The 14,507-nt window shown below is 36.3% G+C and overlaps 1 protein-coding gene across 1 annotated transcript in view; it reads right to left on the bottom strand.

Annotated features, from left to right (window-relative positions):
• Positions 1-14,507, bottom strand: part of ARHGEF33 (Rho guanine nucleotide exchange factor 33) — a 228,143-nt gene that overhangs the window by 101,056 nt on the left and 112,580 nt on the right. The window contains exons 3-4 of the mRNA XM_053709290.1: positions 11,444-11,608; positions 8,904-9,025 (exon numbers count right to left, since the gene is read on the bottom strand). Coding sequence (XP_053565265.1) covers positions 8,904-9,025; positions 11,444-11,608 — 287 coding nt within the window. The remainder of the gene's footprint in view (positions 1-8,903; positions 9,026-11,443; positions 11,609-14,507) is intronic.

The raw sequence follows: 14,507 nt of genomic DNA on the forward strand, positions 1-14,507 counted from the left end.
GCCCCTGCATGAACGTATGAAGACCACTCCTGGGCCTCATATGGTGAATCTCGATTTTCTAGCTTTATGAGATATTTAACAAACTCTTGGAGCCTCAACTGAAACAAGTTAGACTAGCTAGTAGCAAACAATTTACGAAGGCTTGAGATTACCTATAATATAAACATCCTTATTGAATTAGTAACTTGTGTTAGAGCTATATGTATAGTTTGGTGATGTAAGATCTTAGCAAGATATATTTTCCTATTATTTTTTTTTGATGAAAACTTTTTTATTAAGGTTTTATAGAGTTTTACAAAACAAGCAAATAAATCAGCACTACATGTATCTTAAGGTAGTTGTACAAGCATTTCAACAATGGTCATTTTAATTTCAAGTCCACATGAGATCCCATATAACCAACACACCCCGGAACATGATCACAAATGTAACACTTCATCCCTCCCATAATAGGCCCTCGCTCCTATTCAGTCTGTATTCCCCTTCTAACATTACTTCTCGTCTCTTCATAATACATTATGTATGAGTCCCAAATCATGATAAACTGATTTTGTCTGTCCAACAAAGTTGCTGATAAGCTACTCATATGATAATGATATTCGAGTTTTTGAAGAATGTAATCAAATGATGGGGGTTCTGACCTCCAGAATCTAGCAATACTGAGCCTTGTGATTGTACATATCATTGTAGCTAGTTTGTGCTGGTGGGTGAGTATGTTTTCTGCTGGGAAATGGAGTAGTGCCTGCTCAGGTGTGAGTGTAATATCTTTTGAAAATATTCGGCTAGAAGTCTGATTCCACAAATCCCGAATCTTAGGGCATTGCCACCACATATGGATGTATGTCCCTTGCTCCCCACATCCTCTATAACACAAGGAACTATTTGGATTATCCTTATTATGGAATCTTGAGGGGTAAAAATACCATCCGAATGCCACCTTCATAAAATTATCTTTTAAGAATGCATTGACTGAAAAGGATGTGCCTTTATATAAATTTGTTTCCCATTCCTCTAATTGTCCAAGTTTTGCCCAATTCACGTTCCCATCTTAGTATAAATGCAGGCTTAGTGTTTACATTCTCTTCATTAAAAATGGAATACAACTTAGAAATTGTGTTATGTGAGCCTTGTTTATCAAGTAGATTGTTTCAAATTTAGTCTTGGATGGGTTTATCTCCCCACCCAGAACCTCTCTTATCCTCGAATATTTTCTTATTTTTACTGGTTAAAATTAGTGTGGGGGGGGGGGGGGAGCGGAGCTAGCAGTAAAACCCTCATTTTTATATTTATGCAAACCTCAAGTTGAATTAATGGGCCATTCTTAAACCCATATGCAGTAGCATAGCTCAATGGAGGTAGGCTAGTAATATAGATAGTATCTCTTGGGTTTGGTATATGAATGTATGGAATATAGTAGGTGTATCATGATCTAAATGGTGCAAGTAGCAGGATACTCTATTATTATATAGTTCAGGATAGTATTGACAAAGCTATTGTGTGGCTACTTTATGAATGGTATGTAGGGCTATAAATATACATCTATAGTCCTATTTATTACAAGTGAACAATAACTTAATATGAATGCAGAAAGTATACTAAAGATACGTTTAACCACTTAAAAAGTAAAATTATGGCTAGGTAGTCTAGTAGGAGAAATATGTGTTAGGAACATTAGCATTTCACCTAGTTTAAACCTTATTCCATAAATTCCATAGATTTAACTGTATATTAACAATTTACTTAGCAAGAGGAAAAATATTTTACTCGGCCCTGGTCACTCTAATAAGAAGTATAACAGAGTTATCAATGCAGAGTACTAGCCTTGGGTGTAATAACAGAAAACCAGCTTTAAACACAGGGCTATGGCAGATGTAATCTCTGAGTTCCCAGATATTAGCAAGGACAGGGAATATGTTGACCTAGCCAGAAATAAAAGGACATGTATTAGGAGAGGAGAAATATCTGACCTACCATCCCGGCCGCCGACAGCAAGACAGAAAACACAGGACACTGTTTAAATCTTAGAATCTCCAGAAAAAGATCCCACAATTGAGAATAAACCTCCCTCTGTGTTAAGCTGATCAGCTAGGTCTAATATATTAAGCAAAGCATGCTGATCTTTGTTCTAGTACCTCTGCATGTATACCCATGAAATGAAAATATCTTTAGCATAGAGTATAAAAGGGGACCCAACTAGAGATCTATTTATGTATATTACAGTTAAAGTAGAAAGGGTATTAGCATAACACTAGATTATCAACTATAAGATTATATCAATTCCCTAACTTGTAGGACACTCTAATTGCATGGCGAATAAGAAATATGAATTACAAAGGGAACCAGAAACAAAGTATTCGGCTTATAGAGCAATGCAGTGCAAAACGGGTTGAGCTCCGTGCTTCTGGAACTTAGCCAATACTCGACTTGTGGGTCACTATTACCAAGTAGTGGAGGATCAGTCTAAAGCCATGAATCTGACACAAGTTTTCGCTGAAGACCACAACAAAATGGTAATACACAGCCATCATCTTTATCTTTCTGGAGGGTGACTTCTCCCAAAATTGTATACTTGGTTATCGGTAAAATAAAACCAGCTGGTCTTCTCCGCATCAGACTCGTCTCCATATGTTCTGGTAGCTCCTGTGTAGTTGATTTGAAACTCCCCTCTCCCGTGGTAAGGCTAGCCGGAGGTCTTGGCCGATCAGAGACTGGTAACTCCAGAGGGCATACAGCATGGCCTGTTAGTCCCTCCATGGTGACATATGCTCTCCAGGGGCCCTCGTAGTCAGTGTTACACAGCTGAAGGGAGCTGGATTTGCAAGCCATATCAGGTGAGGTTGCGGCTGGCAGAAATACACCTTGCACCAGAACAGTAGCCTCCCCTACTGCTTCTTCAGCCCTGTCCACGATGTCTAGGGGAATTTGTTTTAGTTAAAACCAGAACCTGGTAGAGCTATTTCTCCATTTTCGACAAAATGGTGATGCAGGATATTGTGTATTTCGGCTTCCCATGCATTGATTGCGGCTGTAATCCCCAATATAGTAGGCATTATTAGATGTTGTAAGGGTTAGGGAACTCATCTGAAGATTTATGAATGCCCAGGCAGACAACAGCCTCATGGCCCAACTGCAGAGCATAGATAAGATGACTAAGCTCAATTCCTAACATAAGCTTAAAATTGGCTTCCAAACAGTGGTATCTTGCTTTGTATAGCTTCTTGAGGGTATAAGCATTGGCTGTAGGCTCCGCCCCGGAAAGATTTTGGGTTTTATGTTCCTTTAAGGTCTTCACATATTGCTAAGACTTTCTCTTTAATTGTGAGAAAACTTGTCCCTGACCTTTAGTTTGTTTGTTCTTCAAACCACACAAATTAAATTTCTTCTATTACTTTAGATTTAGTTGCATTCACCACAGTCCCAGCAAGATAACTTTCATTTATTTTTTTCTGCATGATCTCTGATTGTACGCAGTGTGGTCTCCTTTAAGCCAGTTGCACAAACAATGTCACATGTTCTTTTATTTCTTTTATAACACTTTATAATTGCAAGCTTCTCTTCAATAGTTAAACATTTTCTTCTCACTAACAAGCTTGACGCTAGCATGTTTATCAGCAGACAGCAGGATGTTTATGTCAATTTTTTTCTCAATGTATCTTCATTTTACTTCTAACATACACCACACCACCATCCAGGAAGAGTGTCACCATTGTGTGCATCATTGAATTCCTCTTCCTCCTGCTTCTTCAACCAACACGATTATCGGGTTATAAGACAACATTCCCCATTCTAATTATCGAGTATAAGCCAATTAGCGTTACAAAAACAAATTCTTCCTGATAAAATATTTTATAAATAAAGAAATAAATAAATGTTTTATGATTCTCCTCTGACAATTATGCTTTTTTAAGTACTCCCTTGAGGCCAGACTACAAATGCTATAAGTTGCAATTTGCCTGACCCTACCACATTTTACATAGTTATTGCTTAGATCAGTGAATGAACTAACTAACTGACTCAAACTGATAAAAGTAGAGGAGATAAGATAAATATAGTAAAGAGGCTTCCAGGAGCGCATCTCAGGAGTATTCTAAAACTTAAAATATTTGCATTTTTTGGCTACAAAATAATAGATTTAAATGTTTAGAAAACATTTATTTGTATCCAGATATTTTGATTATATATAATATATATATATATATATATATATATATATATACACACACACACATATATATATATATATATATATATATATATATATATATATATATAGCTTTTTTTGTGGGGTACTGACCAGTACTGAGTACCCCCACCTCTACCAACTCATAATAGGTAATATTTGTTATCATAATCACCTAGATCACGAGTTTTGCGTTAGAGGCTGTGCGGTGCTAACGAGCAGTTTATGCTCACCGCTTACTTACAGACAGCGCTGGTATTACGAGTTTTTACAAACCAGACAAGAAGTGAGCATTGAGCAAAATTTTGCTCATTACCGCACTCCAATACCAGCGCTGCTTACGTTAGCGGTGAGCTGGTATAACGTGCTCGTACACGATTTCCCCAAAGGAATCAACGGAGAGAGCCGGCTGAAAAAAAGTCTAAAACCTGCAAAAAAGCAGCATAAAACTCCTTAATGCAGCCCCATTGATTCCTATGGGGAAATACATTTTATGTCTACACCTAACACCCTAACATGAACCCCGAGTCTAAACACCCCTAATTTTACACTTATTAACCCCTAATCTGCTGCCCCGACATCACCGACACCTACATTATATTATTAACCCCTAATCTGCCGCTCCGGACATCGCCGCCACCTACATTATGCTTATGAACCCCCTAATCTGCTGCCCCCAACATCGCCGACACCTACATTATATTTATTAACCCCTACTCTTCTTCCCCAATGTCGCCACCACCTACCTACACTTATTAACCCCTTATCTGCCGCCCCAACGTCATCACCACTATAATAAACATATTAACCCCTAAACCGCCACACTCCCACATCGCATCATTAACTAAATTATTCCTATTTATTCCTATTTAAAACTAAATACTTACCTGTAAAATAAACGCTAAGATAGCTACAATATAACTAATAGTTACATTGTAGCTAGTTTAGGATTTATTTTTATTTTACAGGCAAGTTTGTATTTATTTTAACTAGGTAGAATAGTTATTAAATAGTTATTAACTATTTAATAACGACCTAGATAAAATAAATACAAAAGTACCAGTAAAATAAAACCTAACCTAAGTTACAATTACACCTAACACTACACTATAATTAAATTAATTCCCTAAATTAAATACAATTAAATAAAATTAGCTAAAGTACAAAAAAACAACAACACTAAATTACAGAAAATAATAAACAAATTACAAGATTTTTAAACTAATTACACCTAATCTAATCCCCCTAACAAAATATAAAAGCCCCCAAAATAAAAAAAGCCCTACCCTACACTAAATTACAAATAGCCCTTAAAAGGGCCTTTTGCGGGGCATTGCCCCAAAGTAATCAGCTCTTTTACCTGTAAAAAAAATTACAAATCCCCCCCCAACATTAAAACCCACCACCCACACAACCAACCCTACTCTAAAACCCACCCAATACCCCCTTAAAAAAACCTAACACTAACCCCTTGAAGATCACCTTACCTGGAGGTCTTCATCCAACCAGGCCGAAGTCCTCAACGAAGCCGGGAGAAGTCTTCATTCAAGCTGGGCGAAGTGGTCCTCCAGACGGGCAGACGGCATCTTCTATCTTCATCCATCCGACGCGGAGCGGGTCCATCTTCAAGACATCCGACACGGATCATCCTCTTCTGACGACGGCTAGCACTGAATGAAGGTTCCTTTAAATGACGTCATCCAAGATGGCGTCCCTTCAATTCCGATTGGCTGATAGAATTCTATCAGCCAATCGGAATTAAGGTAGAAAAAATCCTATTGGCTGATGCAATCAGCCAATAGGAATGAGCTGGCATTCTATTGGCTGATTGGAACAGCCAATAGAATGCCTACTCAATCCTATTGGATGATTGGATCAACCAATAGGATTGAACTTCAATCCTATTGGCTGATTGCATCAGCCAATAGGATTTTTTCTACCTTAATTCCGATTGGCTGATAGAATTCTATCAGCCAATCGGAATTGAAGGGACACCCTCTTGGATGACATCATTTAAAGGAACCTTCATTCAGTGTTAGCCGTCGTCACAAGAGTATGCTCCACGTCGATGTCTTGAAGATGGACCCGCTCAGCGTCGGATGGATGAAGATAGAAGATGCAGTCTGAATGAAGACTTCTGCCCATCTGGAGGACCACTTCACTCGGCTTGGATGAAGACTTCTCCCGGCTTCGTTGAGGACTTCGGCCCGGTTGGATGAAGACTTCTCCCGGTAAGGTGATCTTCAAGGGGTTAGTGTTAGGTTTTTTTAAAGGGGGTATTGGGTGGGTTTTAGAGTAGGGTTGGTTGTGTGGGTGGTGGGTTTTAATGTTGGGGGGGGATTTGTAAAAAAATTTTCAGGTAAAAGAGCTGATTACTTTAGGGCAATGCCCCGCAAAAGGCCCTTTTAAGGGCTATTTGTAATTTAGTGTAGGGTAGGGCTTTTTTTTATTTTGGGGGGGGGGCTTTTTATTTTGTTAGGGGGATTAGATTAGGTGTAATTAGTTTAAAAATCTTGTAATTTGTTTATTATTTTCTGTAATTTTGGGGGGGGTTTTGTACTTTAGCTAATTTTATTTAAATGTATTTAATTGTATTTAATTTAGGGAATTAATTTAATTATAGTGTAGTGTTAGGTGTTAGTGTAACTTAGGTTAGGTTTTATTTTACAGGTACTTTTGTATTTATTTTAGCTAGGTAGTTATTAAATAGTTAATAACTATTTAGTAACTATTGTACCTAGTTAAAATAAATACAAACTTGCCTGTAAAATAAAAATAAATCCTAAACTAGCTACAATGTAACTATTAGTTATATTGTAGCTATCTTAGGGTTTATTTTACAGATAAGTATTTAGTTTTAAATAGAAATAATTTAGTTAATGATAGGAATATTTATTTCGATTTCTTTTAATTATATTTAAGTTAGGGGGTGTTAGGTTTAGGGTTAGACTTAGAATTAGGGGTTAATAACTTTAATATAGTGGCGGCAACGTTGAGGACGGCAGATTGGGGGTTAATAAATGTAGGTATGTGGCGGCGCTGTTAGGGCCGGCGGATTAGGGGTTAATAATATTTAGCTAATGTTTGCGATGCCCGAGTGCGGCGGTTTAGGGGTTAATATGTTTATTATAGTGGCTTCGACGTTGGGGCGGCAGATTAGGGGTTAATAAGTGTAGGTAGGTGGCGGTGACATTGGGGGTGGCAGAGTAGGGGTTAATAAATATAATGTAGGTGTCAGCAGTGTCCGGTTTGGCAGATTAGGGGCTAAAAAAATTTTTTTGTGTTTGCGATGCGGAAGGGCCTTAAGGGTTAATAGGTAGTTTATGGGTGTTAGTGTACTTTTTAGCACTTTAGTTAAGAGTTTTATGCTACGGAGTTATAGTGTAAAACTCTTAACTACTGACTTTAAAATGCGGTACCAGTCTTGACAGGAGAGGGTCTGACCGCTCACTTTTTGGCAGACTCATAATACCGGCACTATGCAAGTCCCATTGAAAAAAGATAATACTCAATTTACGTAAGTGGATTTGCGGTATTTCCAAGTCTGGCCAAAAAAGTGAGCTGTACACCTGTACCTGCAACACTCGTAATACCAGCGGGCGTTAAAAAGCAGAGTTAGAACCTCTTAACACTGCTTTTTAAGCCTAATGCACAACTCGTAATCTAGCCAAATGTAAATACTCTTGTTTTTACAATAGGGGCTCAAATTACATCAGACATTGTAAATAAAGTGGTCCCTTTGTTTTCTCAAAGTCACTGAGCAGAATAAATCGATATATATCAATCAATAATCAATGAGTGTTGGCACGTTTTTTTTTTTAAATACCAGCACCTTTTGTTTACATAAAGAGCACTATATATATATATATATATATATATATATATATATATATATATATATATATATATACACACACACATACTGTATTTACTTTTCTGTCCCTTTTACTGAATAAGAGAAAGGAAAAAAGAATAGATTTGGAGAGAAAATAGGTAATTTATAGAGTTAAAAATATTTGAGATATTGCAAAGGAAAATGTTATAGAGCGGTACAGAGAGTTTTGGCATTGACAATAAAAATAATAGTAACATTAAAGGAACAGTCTACAATATAATTTGTATTGTTTAAAAGATAGATAATCCCTTTATTACCCATTCCCCAATTTTGCATAACCAACACTGTTATATTAATAACTTTTTACCTCTGTGATTATCTTGTATCTAAGCCTGTGCTGACAGCCCCCCGATCACATGACTTTGTATTTATTATCTATTGAGTTGCATTTAGTATTGTGTTGTGCTGACTCTTTAATAACTCCTCTGGCGTGATCACAATGTTATTTATATGGCCCACATGAACTAGCAATCTCTTGTTGCGAAAAGCAAATAAAAAAGCATGTGATTAAGAGGCTGCCTATAGTGGCTTAGAAACAGGCAGAAATGTAGAGGTTTAAATGTTAGGTATATTAATATATCAATGTTGGTTGTGCAAAGCTGGGGAATGGGTAGTAAAGGTGTTATCTATCTTTTTAAGCAATAACAATTTTAGTGTAGACTGTCCCTTTAAATATAGTGAGAATTATATATGGGACTAACTAATATAATGTAAAGAGTAGTGCAACAGAAGCTGATGACCTCGGTGTCTGCTGCTACTAGATCACAACAAGTTTGTACATGGAATGTTCGGTGCTGCTTTACAATTCTATAATTTCAGATTGCTCACTTGTTTTTCACTTTGCGAGACTCTCTTCTCTTTTCCTGCTGAAGTTGCTCAATTTTCTGCTGCATCTCCTCTTGTTTGGCAATTATTGCATGAATCATTGCCATAGCTGTGTTGACCTCTTCCTAAAGCAAAAGCAAAATGAACGGTAAGAAGAAAAAACAATCCCCCTTTATAATACATTAATACTTGTTAGTTATTGCATTAGGCTCTTCACAATAATTCAGAACTCTCACGTCATTAAAGGGACATTCTGATGCACAAATGACGCCCTAATTTATTATGTCTTTAACCATACCCCCAAAAAAGTGTTAAATCCTTTAGAATACTTTAATAATGTGGTTTTAGCAGGAAATTGACTGTTATACTGAGTATGTGCAGTTTATTTCTGATGTAAAATGGTAAAAATACATGCAAATGTTAAAAAATTAGATCTAGATAGGTTGATTGAGTTGGGCCCATGAGACACAGAGCTCCTTGATTAGTGTGTCATTTTAATTCAGGGACTGAAGGATGAGGAAATAGTAGGAAGAACTAAATGTCCTTGCTCTGTATTAGCTGTATTTAATCTTAAAGGGCCAGTAAAGTCCAAATTAAACATTAAAGGGACACTGAACCCAAATTTGTTTCTTTCATGATTCAGATAGAGCATGCAATTTTAAGCAACTTTCTAATTTACTCCTATTATCAAATTTTCTTCATTCTCTTTGTATCTTTACTTGAAATGCAAGAATGTAAGTTTAGATGCCGGCCCATTTTTAGTGAACAATCTGGGTTGTTCTTGCTGATTGGTGGATAAATTCATCCACCAATAAAAAAGTGCTGTCCAGAGTTCTGAACCCCCAAAAAAGCTGTCAAATAAAGATAGCAAGAGAACGAAGAAAAATTGATAATAGGAGTAAATTAGAAAGTTGCTTAAAATTGCATGCTCTATCTGAATCACGAAAGAAAACATTTGGGTTCAGTGTCCCTTGATTAAGATAGGGCATGTCATTTTAAACAACTTTTCAATTTTATTTTATCATCAAATTTGCTTTTGACAGTTTTTCGCAGCTAGAGGGTATTAGTTCACGTGTGCCATATAGATAACATTGTGCTCACGCCCGTGGAGTTATTTAATAGTCAGCACTAATTGCCTGAAATGCAAGTCTGTCAAAAGATCTGTGATAAGGAGGCAGTCAGCAGAAGATTAGATACATGGAAATCACAGAGGTAAAAAGTATATTAATATATTCAGTGTTGGTTATGCAAAACTGGGGAATGGTAAATAAAGGGATTATCTATCTATTTTTTTTTTTAAATAACGTTTTTGGTGTTTACTGTCCCTTTAAAAGGGCTGTGCCTGGGTTGGGAAGGACATTGACCTAAATACATTTTGTGGGTTTTAGGAGTTTTCAAGCATAGGAATATGCAGCAGAATGACAATCAGTATTTGCTGTTTTTGACACATTTGTGCATGATTATGTGTTGTAGAATAATAAATACAGATAACTGCAGACTGATAGTAAATTGACAGAAAGACAGTCAGATGATAGAGATAGACAGAAAGACAGTCAGATGATAGCGATAAATAGAAAGACAGTCAGATGATAGAGATGAACAGAAAGACAGTCAGATGATAGAGATAAACAGAAAGACAGTCAGATGATAGCGATAAATAGAAAGACAGTCAGATGATAGAGATGAACAGAAAGACAGTCAGATTATAGAGATAAACAGACAGACAGCCAGATGATATAGATAGACAGAAAGACAGCCAGATGATAGAGATAGACAGAAAAACAGTCAGATGATAGAGATAGACAGAAAGACAATCAGATTATAGAGATAGACAGAAAGACAGTCAGATGATAGAGATACACAGAAAGACAGTCAGATGATAGAGGTAAACAGAAAGACAGTCAGATGATAGAGATAGACTGAAAGACAGTCAGATGATAGAGATAGACAGAAAGACAGTTAGATGATAGAGATAGACAGAAAGACAGTCAGATGATAGAGATAGACAGAAAGACAGTCAGATGATAGAGGTAAACAGAAAGACAGTCAGATGATAGAGGTAAACAGAAAGACAGTCAGATGATAGAGATAGACAGAAAGACAGTCAGATGATAGAGATAGACAGAAAGACAGTTAGATGATAGAGATAAACAGAAAGACAGTCAGATGATAGAGATACACAGAAAGACAGTCAGATGATAGAGATAAACAGAAAGACAGTCAGATGATAGAGATACACAGAAAGACAGTCAGATGATAGAGATAAACAGAAAGACAGTCAGATGATAGAGATAGACAGAAAGACAGTCAGATCATAGAGATAAACAGAAAGACAGTCAGATGATAGAGATAGACAGAAAGACAGTCAGATTATAGAGATAAACAGAAAGACAGTCAGATGATAGAGAAAGACAGACGAGAGAGATAAATAGAGAGAGAGAAAAAAAATAGAGAAATAGGGGGATAAAGAAAGAGAGAAAAAGATAGAGAGATAGATAGAGATAAATATAGTGATAGATAGATGTGAAAATTGTAATAATCACTTTTAAGTTGTTCAGTGAATTCTTCATCTCTGTAACTTTTTCTTCCATGGTACAGCGGCAGCTCTTAACCTTCTCCTCCAGGGCGTACTCTCCATGCTGTATTCTGGACAACTCCTGCATTGCGTCAGCAAATCCTGACTTCAGTTCTGATGCCAAAATCTGTAACTATATCAGTTATTAAATTGTAAATACTAAAATAAGATAATTTTTTTTATCTTTGTATCAAACTATTATTTTTGTTACATTTACATTTGCAACATTATATACAGTGATTGCTTAATTCAGATCACAAACTGTCCACAGGAAAGTAAACCAGGAACATTAACGCCACCAGGGCTTTTCAAGGAGTCTATCCATGAACTGATACAGATTAGCATAAACTAGTAAACTATGCTAGCAAAGGTGATAGTGTTAAATCTTGTACAATACAGTGCTTAATGCTTGATATATACTGTGCAGATGTAAAATCACTTTACTGCTCCTTTAAGGGTTTAATACTATAATCAACAATATTTATAATTAAAATAAAACTTTATTTCAGCCTTCCTATTATGTATTATTAGAGACATTAAACCCCCAAAAAATATTTCATGATTCAGATGGAGAATACCATTTTAAACAACTTTCTAATTTACTTCTATTATCAAATTTGCTTCATTCTCTTGATATTCTTTCCTGAAAAGCATATCTAGATAGGCTCAGTAGCTTCTGATTGGTGGCTGCACATAGATGCCTCATGGGATTGGCTCACCCATGTGCATTGCTATTTCTTTAACAAAATATATCTAAATAATGAAGCAAATTAGATAGTAGAAGTAAATTGGAATATTGTTTAAAATAGTATTTTCTATCTAAATCATGAAAGAAATTTTTTGGTTTTAATATCCCTTTAATACATTTTACTATCTGTTAGCTTTTCTACACTATGTAAGGGATTAGAAAATCAAGCACGCAGGCGTACATAAACATCCTCCAGAATAGTAAAATATTTGTTATATTCACCTTGATGGCTAGCAGTTAGCAGACCCATTGTTAAAGGGACATGAAACCCAAAACATTTTTTCATGATTTAGGTAGAACAAACAATTTTAAACATTTTTCCCGTTTACTTCTATTATCAAATTTGCTTCATTCTCTTGGTATCATTTGTTAAAGGAGCAACAATGCACTACTGGTTTCAAACTGAACACATGGGTGAGCCAATGACAATCGGTATATATATGCAGCCACCAATCAGCAGCTAGAACCTAGGTTCTTTGTTGCTCCTGAGCTGACCTAGATAAACATTTCAGCAAAGGATAACAAGAGAAGGAAACAAATTAAACAATAGAAGTAAATTGGAAAGTTGTTTACAATTGCATTCTCTATCTGAATCATGAAAGAAAAAAAATTTGGGTTTCATGTCACTATAAAGTTTAGATATTTTATTCCGAAACAGTAGTTTTTTGTTTTCATTTTTTAATAGGGGGACAGATCATAAACATAGCAGTATAATATAGGAGAAATAGGACAAAAGTTAACAGGCAATTGGCGTGAAATGCAGAGTGGAACATAATTAGCTTCAGAGAAGTACAGATTAGCATGAAACAAAACGCATCAGACTACTTTTGTTTACCCTATCCATATTGTCTGCTAGAGAGTTTTAATCTTACTTTTTTGGTTCAATTGTTTTCTAGCTGCATCCCTTTATACAAACCCAATTCTGAAAAAGTTATAACCGTATGGAAAATGAAAAAAACAAGACAAAAAGAGTCATTTGAAAATTCAATTCACCCTGTACTATATAGAAAACACATTATTAACACATTATTTAATGCTTTACTTTGTGAATTTAATGTACTTTTGAAAATATACACTCATTTCAAATCTGATGACTGCAACACACTCCAAAAAAGTTTGGACAGTTGATTGTTTACCACTGTGTAGCATCACCTTTTCTTTTCATAACACTTATTAAGCGTTTGGGTGCTGAAGACACCAGTTGGTTAAGTTTAGCAAGCAGAATTTCCCCCCATTCATCCATTATGCATGTCTTTAGCTGTGCAACTGTACGGGGCCTTTGTTGCCTTCATTTGCGCTTCATAATGTGCCGCACATTCTCAATCAGAAAAAGGTCAGGACTGCAGGCAGGCCATGCTAGCACTTGCACTCTCTTATGCAACCATGTGCTTGTAATCCGGTCAGAATGTGGTTTGGCATTGTCCTGCTGGAAAATGCAGGGATGTCCCTGAAAAAGATGATGTCTGGATGGCAGCATATGTTGCTCCAAAATGTACACATATTTTTCTGCATTAATGGTGTCCTCACAGATGTGCAAGTTACCAATGCCATGGTAACTGACACCCCCCCAACAATACCATAACAGATGCTGGCTTTTGGACCTGATGCTGATAACAGCGTGGATGGTCCTTTTCCTCTTTGGCCCAAAAGAACACGACGGCTGTTTTTTCCAATGGACCACAAAACATGATTCCACTGTGCTACTGTCCATCTCAGATGAGACCGACCCCAGAGAAGTCAGTGGCACTTCTGGACAGTGTTGATGTATGGCTTCTGCTTTGCACAGTAAAGCTTTAACTTGCATCTGTGGATGCAGCGTCAAATGGTGTTGACTGACAAAGGTTTACCAAAGTATTCCTGAGCCCATGTAAGGATATCCATTACAGACTCATGACAGTTTTTGAGACAGTCTCCCTTATACAACACTTATAAAAACAGACTAGAACCATATAATCCTAGAATTCCAGGTATAAAGGAATTAATTCTATACATAACATATGGCAAGCAACAAATTTCTAAGATAAATGGTGAATTGAATATTTAAAAGGCACAAATGTATCAGTCCTAACAGCTTTACAGTTCTTCAGTAACAAATACAGTTATAAAGTTACACAGTTACTTTCCTTGGACATATAATTGGCTCAGGTGTGCTGGATAGTTAAAAAGGCAAAAAACAGCCAATATTCTGATTTAGGTGCCAAAGCAATCGTGGTTAATGGAAATGGTTAATTTAACAGATGAATACCTTGATGTCTTTAAAGTTCAGTTTGCGTGTTTTAAAAAA

This window comes from Bombina bombina, chromosome 4 (assembly GCF_027579735.1).
Source record: "Bombina bombina isolate aBomBom1 chromosome 4, aBomBom1.pri, whole genome shotgun sequence".
Classification (NCBI taxonomy): Eukaryota; Metazoa; Chordata; class Amphibia; order Anura; family Bombinatoridae; genus Bombina; species Bombina bombina.